The sequence below is a fragment of the Myxocyprinus asiaticus genome, chromosome 8 (assembly GCF_019703515.2).
Source record: "Myxocyprinus asiaticus isolate MX2 ecotype Aquarium Trade chromosome 8, UBuf_Myxa_2, whole genome shotgun sequence".
Lineage (NCBI taxonomy): Eukaryota > Metazoa > Chordata > Actinopteri > Cypriniformes > Catostomidae > Myxocyprinus > Myxocyprinus asiaticus.
The window spans coordinates 6,211,732-6,224,420 of NC_059351.1; the positions used below are offsets into that span (position 1 = coordinate 6,211,732).

General features: G+C 37.5%; 2 protein-coding genes across 6 annotated transcripts in view; one reads left to right on the top strand and one right to left on the bottom strand.

Annotated features, from left to right (window-relative positions):
* The window catches only part of LOC127444517 (TBC1 domain family member 1-like), a 111,628-nt gene extending 107,751 nt beyond the window's left edge, over positions 1–3,877 (top strand). For all 5 annotated transcript variants that reach the window (XM_051703909.1, XM_051703905.1, XM_051703906.1 and 2 more), the window contains 2 exons: positions 947–1,123; positions 2,738–3,877. In XM_051703909.1, coding sequence (XP_051559869.1) covers positions 947–1,123; positions 2,738–2,950 — 390 coding nt within the window. In that variant the 3' untranslated portion in view covers positions 2,951–3,877. The remainder of the gene's footprint in view (positions 1–946; positions 1,124–2,737) is intronic.
* Positions 1–12,689, bottom strand: part of LOC127444521 (uncharacterized) — a 212,668-nt gene that overhangs the window by 132,414 nt on the left and 67,565 nt on the right. The window lies entirely within an intron of this gene.

Below are 12,689 nucleotides of genomic sequence, written 5' to 3' on the forward strand. Positions count from 1 at the left end.
GCTGATCTCCTGGGATTTTCACACACAACTGTCTCTAGAATAGAGAATATGTTGTGTATGTTACTATTATTTTTTATTATTTATTAAATTGCAGTAAAATCCAAATAGTATTACTGTTAGATTTCAGAGTCATATGTTCCTCTCTTGGTGCTGGTTGCAACTCAAAGAAAATTAAGTTTGTGTTACTAGTATTTATTGATTGACAGATTAATTTTAGCTAAAGTTCCTGAGTATTTAGCCTACTATTTACAGATATAAATATGTAATTTGTTATATTTCATGATAATTCTATTTCCTGTTCTTTGTCTTATAAACATTGGAAGTTTCATATATTACTTTTGACAGTTACGTGACAACTGTAGCATAATAAAACTATATGTGTAAAAATATATGACTTTTCATCACTTTTTTTCTGTTCACAATTTTGAATGCTGCTATTGATCAATAAAGGTAAAGATCATATTGTGTGACTATAGATTACTTTACCAAGTGCTTAAGTCCTACTTGCTATGTCTTGCCTTAAGTATAGAGTTACAAACAAACTAGTATTTATGATGGCCCTAGTGTGAACAATATGTCCCATTTAAGTAAGACCTTACAAACGGCTGGTGCAACCCTACTATGAAATTAATAGTGTCAGTCAGTGTATCTCATCCTACCAGATATGTTGTTGATGAGTTTAAGCGTGAGACACCTTTGCACTAAAACTCGTCATTACAAGTTTACTAGCCTCCCTTAGACCTGCAATGTAGTTGCTTTGATATGATTTGCATGGCATTTTTGAGGATTTATGAGACCATAAAACAAGACAAAAGATGTGGAGAGCTCACATCTACACACGTACAAAGGACGTTTTCTTAGTGTGTTGCATATACACGCACAAAGAAACATGCTTTGACTTGCTGTTTGTCATCTCATACATTTGTACATGTCTGTGTACCTGTAGGTGTTTGAGATGGATATCAGTAAGCAGCTGCAGGCCTATGAGGTGGAATATCACGTTCTTCAGGACGAGCTCTTAGATGGTCCATCTACCCTCAGCCAATCACAGCGGGTCGCCCAGTTGGAGAAGACCAATGGAAGTCTCCGGCAGCAAAACTTGGACCTACTAGAGGAGCTACAGGTGGCTCATACTAACACAAGCAGAATCCCTATATATATTTGCATTTATACAAAAAAAAAATTCTAAAGGCTTCACAATGCATCAGACTTTTTGGAGAAAATTTATTCAAGATTTAAAAGTGAAGCAATGCATCGATTTGAACTCCTTCACATTCAAGTTCGAATTTTCACACTGCGATGATCCATTTTTTTGTTTTGTTTTTATCAGAGGTTCCAGAGGCTTGTTTTGCTGTTGTAGTTTTTTTTTTCATGTTTTGTTTTATTTCGTTTCATGTGTTTTGCTTTATTTCGTTCTGTGTTTTGTTTTGTGTGTTTTTTTTTTTGTGGTTTTTTTTATGTTTTGTTTTTGCTCAGCATCCAGACAATTCAGTTCAGGTGTCCAAAGTTCACACCGAGTCTGAAATATCATAATGAAATTTTTTTTTTTTTTTTATATATATATATATATATATATATTTATGGATTTTTGTTGTTTGTTGATTTAGTTTTTGTTTTGTGCTTTGTTCTGTGTTTTGCTTCATGTTTTGATTTTTGTTCTGTTTTGTTTTGTGTAGGCCTGTGGCGATTAATAAATAACCGTCTGATCGCGGTTATTTGAGATAACCGTGATTATTGGCCATTCTAATTCAAATCACATTTTGATGCCCAAAAAGGGGAATTTTAAGTGAATATACTCTATAAATGCCATGCACAAATGTGCGTTTGTGTGTCATTCAGTTAAACTCGGAGTCCAAGCGTCACTGAGCCGCACCGTCCGCAGATCTCAACCAGCTCCTGTCCAGAGGAGCATGTGAAGCGATCTAATGCATGCGCTGTAAGCAGAGGCTCACGCCAAACTAGAAAATATAAACGAACAAGTATAAACTGTGATAGTGAACGCAAAGCACTATGGTTTAATTTTAAAAGATCGTGTAATGGCAAATATTCCTGGTTCATACACGCAGTGACAGAAAAGGAGACGCACACTTAATTACTGTGGAGTGATGAAATGATGAAACAAAATCTCTAAGGTTTTGCTTCATGACAAATAAGGGCTCGTGGGTTTAAACGGAGCATTAAAATAATGTGCGAAAGATTGTTCAAAAAAACAACATTGTAAATGTAAAATTGGCCAAAACGAAAGTTGACCAAAAAGACAGTTTTGATATTTAAAACATCATTTTTCATGTCATAAGTTTTTAAAGCCTTAACAAGAAATCACATGTCCCTATTTTATTATTTGTTTTGTATATTTCAAGTTAAATAAAAATGGCTTCTTAATGTGTATGAAGCGCACATGCTGAAAAAAGACAATTAATCATGAAAGCCCTTAAAGAGACAGTTAATTGTCATAGCCCTAAAACAGACAATTAATCGTCATAATCGCAATTATTTGTTTTACAATTAATCGTCAGCCAAATTTCATAATCGTGACAGCCCTAGTTTTGTCTTTTTTTTTTTTTCTTTCTTTTTTCAGCATCTAGACAATTCAGTTCAGGTGTCTGAACTTTATTCCAGAGACAGATGGAAATTAAGAATTGTTCTTAGTGTAAATTTTGTTTATTTTTGCATAATTAAATTGCAGACTTAAATGGAAATGGAAACAAACCTGAACTTCAATATTGTTTTTCATCAGGCTGCCAATGCTAAGGTCCGATGGCTGGAGACTCGTGTGGAGGGCCTGGTGAGTCGAGAGGCTGAGCTGCATTTGGAAGTAAAGACTCTGCAGCAGGAACGGGCAGAGCTACAGCAGACTGTATCTAACCTGAGGGCACTCTACAGCAGTCTAGACAGTAACAGCCCCTGTCCTGCTCTGGAAAACCTTACTAACACAAGTACCATCCAGTAACTGTGCCAGTGGGGATATGGAGTCTAGTCTTCATAAACAGTCAACTGTCATCACGAGGGCCTGGGAAGGCTGTCATTAAGCTCCTCGTCTTGGAGTAACGTAGACATCGGCTCTGTCTCTGTTAATCCTCCCACCCTATTGGTCCTGCCATCCTCTAGACTAGCCATCTTAGAGGAGGAGGACAGTGTGGGGTTTTCAGTGTGGGAAGTTCCTTCACCTCAGTGCTCATTTAGAGAGCTAACAGGCTTTTAAAGTGTCTGGGCAGAACTGAACATACAGCTTAAACGATCAAAACAACACAAAACTGAAAAGAATTTCTATGATGCCGTTCTTTTCTGGTTCTTGGAGCTTCCGTGACTTGGACAACTTTTTTAATTGATACTCCTTTTTTCACTCCTTTTGCAGCTGTTAAGATAGCTCTGTCCCCAATCAAGCCTCTCTAAGGTTGATTTGAGGTTGATTTAAGTCTGTTTGTATTGTTACTGACATATCAGATTGACAGTTCCCTAGTAAGCACTGACCAGCCTGCAGAGAGGCTACAGATGATTGTACTCATGTTGCGCTGTATAATGTTTGCACCCCATTGTTATCGTGTGTGACACTTTGTGCGTATTTTTGTATGTATGTGTGGATTTCAATGTGGCCAATAAATCCACTATTGTATCCTAGTGCAATATAACTTGATTTAAAAAAAATGACAACCCTCCAAAATACTGTAAACATTTGCTATTCTAGCAGATACCAAAGAGGAGCTCCAACATCCTGAGTGCATGTTCATTAACAGAGAGACATCTGTTTATTAAAGTTTATTCACTGGAGGCTCAGACTCAAATGCTGCTGATTTACTGTTTAAAATCACTCAGAAATTGCTTGCTGTCAACAGACACACACATCTTCCAACATAATATTAAAACCATTTAAACACTATTCTGTCCTTTTCATTATTACTCATAATGATCTGTAATGCCAAACTTTATCACAGAGTATCTACAAGTCTGCATTTACTTTGTGGCATGCACTGCTGTTGTTTTGGTACCAACTAAAACAAAGACCTCAAAGTAATAGTTCACCCAAAATTGTATATACTCATTATTTACTTAACCTCATGTTGTTTCAAGTCTATACGATTTTTTGTAGGCTCATCATCAGATGCCTTCAACATCAAGAGCAGTGTCAAACATGGCTGCGTACTAGCACCAACATTGTTCGGCATCTTCTTTGCAGTCATGCTGAAACATGCATTCGGCACAGCCACAGAAGGAGTTTACCTCCACACAAGATCAGACGGAAAACTCTACAGTCTGTCCCATCTAAAGGCGAAGACCAAAGTCCGCAAGGTCATCATTAGAGACATGCTTTTTGTGAATGATGCTGCCCTGGCATCTCACAAGGAAGAGCAGCTGCAGTGCCTCATGGACATGTTCTCCCACGCCTGCCAGGACTTCAGCATGACCATCAGCCTAAAGAAAACGCATGTAATGGGCCAAGAGGTGGACCACCTCCCTGAGACCACAGTCAAACAACTACGTACACAAGGTGATCCACGAATTCACCTACCTCGGCTCTACCATAACAGACAACCTCAGCATGGACACCATGATCAACAGGCATACTGGGTGCGCTACAACAACTCTCGCCAGGCTGACAAAGCAAGCCTGGGAAAACAGGAAGCTGACCGCCCGAACAAAGGTGGCAGTGTACAGAACCTGTGTTCTGAGCACCTTGCTGTATGGGAGCGAGTCCTGGACCTTCTACCAAGGCAAGAAAATAGGCTCAACACCTTCCACCTGCGCAGCCTAAGGCGCATCCTGGGCATCAAGTGGACCGACCATATTACCAACAATGAAGTCCTCAACTACGCCCAGATTCCAAGCCTCCTCACACTCCTGCACCAACGCCGTCTATGCTGGCTGGCCCACATTTATCGCATGTAGGATGGAAGGATTCCAAAAGATCTCCTGTATGGGGAGCTGGCCACCAGTAAATGAGCAAAGGTACGCCCCCATCTTCGCTTCAAAGATGTGTGCAAGCGCGCCATGAGGGAGCTGGACACTGAGAAGTGGGAGGAGTACGCCAGTGACCGCCGTCAATGGCACCACGAATTGACTAAAGGGCTCCAAAGGGGAGAAAGGTAGATGAGTCAGGCAGTAGAAGAAAAGCACTCCTGGAGGCAGAATAAACAACCCTCGTACATGAACTTCACCTGTGACAACTGCGGCAGAGTCTGCCACTCTCGCGTTGGGCTGTACAGCCACAGCAGACGCTGTTTCACCAGCTGACTTCAGTGTGCACATTCCATGGTCTCTCGAAACCGATGGATGCCATCCACTTGTGCACTATATTCCAAGTCATCTGAAGCCATACGGTAGCATTATTTGGTGTGTTCATGAGAGTTTATGAGTGAAGTAGCGATGTCCAATTTGTGAATGAATTGTTCCTTTGAGTCAGAGCTTTTAATTGAATCATTGGACACGTCAACTGATTAAATGAATCAGTGTCAAAAGCGGTCTGATTCATTTTCAAATTTTTTCACGCAAAGCTATTGTTTGGCTTCAGAAGACTTGAAATATTGCACACAAGTCTTATGGGCCACTTGTTTGAAAGTTTTATGGTGCTTTCATATCCTTTTTGAAGCTTGAAAGTTTCAGTCCCCATTGATTGTAATTGCATGGAAATAAGCCACCGGAACATTCCTCAAGATTTCTCCTTTTGTGTTCCACAGAAGAGAGGAAATCATAGGGGTTTGGATGGAACAACATGAGGGTGAGTAAATGATGGCAATTTTCATTTTTGTCTCTTTTTTTTTTTTTTAAACAATTCCTTAAACAATTTTACTTTTAGGGTTTTCTCTGTGACAAACCGCATGTGTTGGGTATTTTAATGTGTGTTAAACGAGGAAAGATTATAGATAGTCTTACACCTTTTGCTTGACATTATGTCCTTACCTTTTTACCTCTTGTGCTTTTTTTTTTTAGAATTTCATTAATGTGGAAAGACCGGGGCACTGTAAAAACATAGTTCTCAAGTGTTTTTTTTTTTTGTTTTTTTTTATTATTGGAGAGTATTATTATTTTATGCATTAAAATTTAATTTTAAACTGTTGTACACAAGTTTGACGTGTCCTTTCTCTTCAGTTTTGTGTGGGTGTGTGTGCATATGTTTGTAGTTACAAAGAAAACGTAATACTCATGAAGTTCTGTTGAATCAGACGCTTTAATTCTGTTTCGATAAGCAACTTGCAAAAGTACTTGTACAGAGCAGTATTGCAAAAGTCAAGGTCACAATCTTCCATGTTCTTTGTCTCACTGCACTTTCTTTAAATCCCCATGTGGCTTACACTGTTGATTGAACTTAACATATTGAACTTTAATGACATTAAATGAGACTTGTACAAAACTGCTCAAATTAAAAGGATAGTTCACCCAAAAATGTAAATTCTCTCATCAGTTACTCATGCCATCCCAGATGTGTATGACTTTCTTCTGTTGGACACAAATGAAGATTTTTAGAAGAATATTTCAGCTCTGTAGGTCCATACAATGCAAGTGAATGGTGACCAGAACTTTGAAGCTACAAAATCCACATAAGGGCAATATAAAAGTAATCCAGACGAATCTGGTGATTAAATCCATGTCTTCAGAAGTGATATGATAGGTGTGGGTGAGAAACAGATCAATTTTAATTCCTTTTTCATTCACTTTCACATTCTTCTTGTATTTTTGGTGATTCACATTCTTCTTGCATATCGCCACTGACTGGGCAGGGAGGAGAATTTATTATAAAAAAAATGACTTGAATATTGATCAGTTTCTCACCCACACCTGTGATATCATGTCTGAACACAGATTTAACCACTGGAGTCATATAGCCAAGTCAAGTCATGTGTTGTGTTATTACTTTTATGCTCCCTTTATGTGGATTTTGCAGTTTCAAAATTTTGGCACCCATTCACTTGCATTGTATGGACCTACAGAGCTGAAATATTCTTCTAAAAATCTTCATTTATGTTCAACAGATGAAAAAAGTCATACACATATGGGATGTCATGAGGGTGAGTAAATGATGAGAGAATTTTCATCTTTGGGTGAACAGTCCCTTTAACAAAAACAATTCAAGATATTTTATTAAAATTCACTAAATTATGTGTAAAAAGAGATAAAGTATTGTTATTAAATGTTTCTAATGTTGACATGGTAGTTGTTCAATTTTGGAACTGAAAGTTTAAACTGCCACTTAATCGGCATTCGTTCATTGTTATCCATGGTTATCAGCTGATGCCGATTTTTTGAAAATTGCAAATATTGTCTTACTATATATACACAATGTACCCATATGTCTGACTTGCTCCTGAAGTGGTTGGTATACCTGTAATAGATATTAGAATTAATAATTTATTTAATACATTATTATTTTGGTAGATCAAATGAATAATGCATTATGGTCAGCTTGACACCGATTTGGTAATCTTTTTATTCATTCTTTAAAAATCTGTACACAACATAAAGTATTGGGATGTTTTATTCTGATGAGTTTTAAGAGGAAACAGGTGTTCAAAGTGATATGATTCCATTCTTATGTGATGTTGTAACACTGAGCCACACTACTGTGAAACATTGATTAATGAGACATTTGTTCAACGGCTGCACAACATTCATCAGTGCTTATCAAACATTTCTAAAACCCTGAGTACACACAATGTGTTATATCTTAAGCCTTGCAAGCAGTTCTGAGTTCAGAGTAATAGCCCAAAACATTCAAATTCTTTAACTTTGATCTAAGTCACAAGACAACAGATGCACACATTACTTAATAATAGGTGGATCTTTTAGATGCTTGCCCAAAGCGTGCTTGCTGTTGTTTTTAAGCTAAGGAAGTGATTTATGATCAAGCACCTCTATTGTGTGTAGTTTGTGTGTAGCATTATAAATGTGTTTTCCTTTTTTGTTGTTGTTAACAATCGTGTCAACTTAGAACACAGACTTGATCAAATGCACTCCTTTAGAGCTTGTTCATCAGCTGTCATGTTTTAAAATAGCTTCCATGAGGAACCGTGTGAGTGAGTTTGCTTGCCTGGTAAGAGCCAATTAAGCTCAGGTTTACCATCGACAATACATTCAGAACAAAGCATACACAAAGCTAGCACACACAAACTCACATTCTCCCACTCTTAAATCTTTCTGGATTGTTATGTGTAAAAGCAGACATGCTTCTTTATCTGCACATCTTTTCAGAGCAGTTGTTGGCAAAGCCATTGTTCAGTTGTTCTGCTTTCTCATCACCTCTTTTTTTTTCAATGACACTTTTCACACCTTGTTTTTCTCGCTTGGCAGCATTTATTATTTTGAAATATTTGCCAGCTTGTGGTTTTGCCATGCCGATCCTACTTGTGCAACACTGTCTGTAACCTATTTAGAACATCACCCAATATCAACAAAAGTGTCTGCGTGTATTTAAATGCAATTTTCATAATTTTTCCTGTAGCCAACCTGGTCCCATGTTGGAGGAGTTGGCTTGTCCAAAAGCATGACATTTTTATTCCCATAGAGAAAAATCAAACAAACAATGAATTTCAAATCAATAAAATTCAGCATTAGTAATGATTTTTACTACGTCTTACTCCTAACCGAATCCTTAATCCTAAAACTAACCATAAAGTCTAACCCAGGAGTGTCAAACTCAGTTTCTGGAGGGCCGCAGCCCTGCAGAGTTTAGTTCCAGCCCTGCTCCAGAATGCCTCCTTGTAATCTTCAAGCACTCCTGAAGACCTTGATTAGCTGCTTCAGGTGTGTTTAATTAGGGTTGGAGCTAAACTCTGCTGAACTGTGGCCCTCCAGGAACCGAGTTTGACACCCCTGGTCTAACCCCTTACCCAAACCTCAACCCCAAATTTAAACATGATATTGATGTAAAAAAAAAAAGAGAAACAAAAAGAAAAAAAGACCACTTAATTTCAGCTTTTTTCCATACAAGTGAATAGAAACTGGGCTGTCATGCTCCAAAAAAGAAAAAAAGTACAATAAAAGTTATCCATACTATATATATTCCATGTCCTCTGATGCCGTACGATAGCTTTCAAAACTAGTGTATTCAAATCTCCTGTGCTTATGATGCATGCAAGAACTGCCCATCAGACATTTAAGCATCGATTCACAAAGGTTCTGGTCTCACACTCTAATCACATTCATACTGTATAAACAATGACAGTGCGATTCAAAGGTTGCTTTTTACTCCACTGACAGTTAGGTTTAGGGTTGGGGTTTGGGTTATGGTTAATAAGATTTGCATTCCTGAGGACTGTATTACATAATTTACAACTTCAAATACAACTCGCTTTTGGCACCAAAACCGAAACCGTTAATTGACCGTGACTTTGCTTTTTCATAATATTATAGCTTTTCCTGTAAGAAGCTACATTTTCCAACGTTACAGTTCTCATACGCAGCGATGTTGAGGGAGTAATCAAACACACACTTACTTAAACAGTTCGCTCTCGTAACGTTAGGAAGTCCAAGTCATTTTAATGAATTACTTTGTTCGGACAGTTCATGTTAATGAGTGGGTAAGAAATGTTTAAAAAATTTTACATTTCATTTTAATGAATGGATTCGTTTGGGTGGTCACTGTAAACAAACTATTTAAAATACTGTAAATCAGAGGAGGGGAACCTTTTTTCCATTAAGGGCCATTCAAGTATTTACGAAATTATTCACGGGTCATACAGTTTCTTGCAATTTATGATTGTGGGTTGAAATCAAAATACGCATTCCGTTACGTGCTCACGCACCAAGAAAAAACACTAAAAGATCTATCTATTTTACAATATTTTGCGTAATCATTTAAAATAGTTTTTAAACATTATTTTAATAGAATTTTTCAAGTTACTGAATCAAGGCCATTTGTTTGCTTTTCAAATTATTTTTCAAATAGCCTCGCGGGCTGGGTAAAATGGTCTCGCGGGCCTTATACGGCCCTGAGGCCTGACGTTCCCCACCCCTGCTGTAAATGATTCACCGATTTACTTGAGCCCATCTTTTTTGATTCAAGCTAAATATTTAGTTAATTGCTGCTGTTTATCGCTATGTTTTTGCTCTTATATAAAATAGTGTCTTTTCTATCTGTATTTAGAATAAGTGTATATATTAAACTTAAGGGAATATTTCACCCAAAAATGAAAATTCTCTCATTTACTCACCCTCATGCCATCCCAGATGTGTATGTCTTTCTTTCTTTTGCAGAACACAAATTATGATTTTTAGAAGAATATTTCAGCTCTTTTGGTTCTCACAATGCAAGTGAATGGGTGCCATATTTTCGATGCTTCAAAAAACACAAAAAAGCAGCATATAAGTAATCCATACAACTCAAGTGTTTTAACCCATATCTTCCGAAGTGATATGATAGGTGTGGGTGAGAAAAAGATCAATATTTAAGTCCTTTTTTGTTAGAAATTCTCTTCCATCCCATAGAGGGTGATATAAATGAAGAATGTGAAGGTTAAAGTGGAGATTGACTGAGCAGGGATGAGAATTTATATTAAAAAAGGACTTAAATATTGATTTGTTTCTCAACCACACTTATCATATCGCTTCAGAAGATATAGATTTAACCACTAGAGTCTTATGGATTACTTTCATTCTGACTTATGTGATTTTTGGAGCTTCAACATTTTGGCACCAATTCAGTTGCATTGTATGGACCAAAAGAGCGGAGAAATTCTTCTACAAATCTTAATTTGAGTTCAGCAGATAAATGAATGAACATTAAATTTATATAGTGCTTTTCTGACACTACACTCAAAGCGCTTTACACAGTGAATAGGGGACTCTCCTCAACCACCACCAGTGTGCAGCATCCACCTGGATGATGCGACGGCAGCCATAGGTGAGCACCCCCTGCTGGCCTCTCTAACACCTCTTCCAGATGAAAGAACATCATACACATCTGGGATGGCATAGGGTATGAGTAAATGATGAGAGAATTTTAATTTTTCGGTGAGCTATTTCTTTAAAGTGTTTCACCCTAACTAAGATATACTTGCACAGTATTTATTTGGTACAAATGCAATAATGCTCTTTTACATATACAACTATTTAACCCTTATGTGGTGTTCGGGTCAAATTGACCCATTTCAAATTTTTACCAAAAGAAAAATGATACAAGGTTACAATTTTTCAGCCTGAAACTCCATGGTCTTGGCTTATTTTCTGTGAAGAACATGTAAAAGAAAAACAAGTCATTGAGTATACATGCTACAATGCCCCCACACATTCATGTCCTTTTATACGATGTTCGGGTCAATTTGACCCGCATACACACAGAAACATACAGACAGACACACACACACATATACCTGCTACATTTTTACAATCCAAGCACGAGAAGCCGTCTGCTCCCACTTTCCTGCTCTCTTTACCCTCTGTAGTATGGGAACCTACAGAGACACACAGACAGACACACAGAAACATGCACACACACACACTTACTCACTCACTAGATAGGTAAATTTCCTGAAGAAAATATGAGTGGTGCTTGCCGTGGCAAAATTTCTCACCACGATGTCCCACCAACTGCCCCAAGTTGAAAAAGGCCACCCACATGACAGTAGGATGTTCTGGTCCAGAGATATTGGTGTTGTTCCATGGTTGCTAGGGTAACCGCATCTGGTTGCTAGGCAGTTACCAGGGTGATACTTATCAAGGCTTCTTGCTATCCTGAGTGAAATAAGTCAACCCGGAAGTTTCTACGATTTTCTGGTGCAGAGATATGTGTTTTGATATTTGGTTGCTAGGGTAAGCCAATGTTGTTGCTAAGCAGTTGCCAGGGTGATACTAAGAAGGCTGCTTTCTGTCTTGAGTCATACAAGCCAACAATGAAGTTTCTACGACATTCTGATCCTGAGATAAACATCTAAGCGATTTGGAATGGAAGTCAATGGGGTTTGGTTGCTAGGGCATGGCTAAATAGTTTCCATGATGATACTTGGAGACTGATTGCTCACCCAAGTTAAACAAGCCAACTCTCATGTCTCTAGGATATTCTGATCTGAAAATATCCCTCTCAGCCTTTTTGAATTGGATCACTAAATGGTTGCTAGGGTGTGGTTAACCATTAAACAGAGTGATTCTTATTGGCTACTAACCTGATTCAAAGGCGCTAAAGCGCAAGTCTCTAAGACATTCTGTTCTGAAGATATCCAATTCTTTATTATAGTGGATTTTATTTTTACATAAATTATAACTTTATAACAAAAAAACGAATGGCACTTCCATTGTTAAATGTGATCTAGCAGAGACTAATTGCAAACATTAATCATATATGTTATCTATATTGTTTGGAATTGAGATAAAGACAATATATGTTAAGGAGTTTTTTATGTACATTTTTATTTCTGTATTGCTTTAAAATCCCCAATAATTTGACCCGAACAGTACCAAAGGGTCCAAAAATGAACACCACACAAGGGTTAAGATAATATTATAAATATAACTACCTGTATATTTATGTTCATATTGCTACATTTCTATGGACTAAACTATAAAACTTTATTTATAACCTCTGATTGCAGAATTATCATCTGATATCACCTTAAATAGCTTCGATGTAGTTAGCCTCTTTTTGTCAGTAGCTTGTAGTGTAGCTAACTATGTTTTCAAAAGAGTAATTTGACTACAGTCTACAGTTTCAAAGTACCTTCCCCAACACTGGTATATACAGTAGTTAATAATTAATACAGTTAATA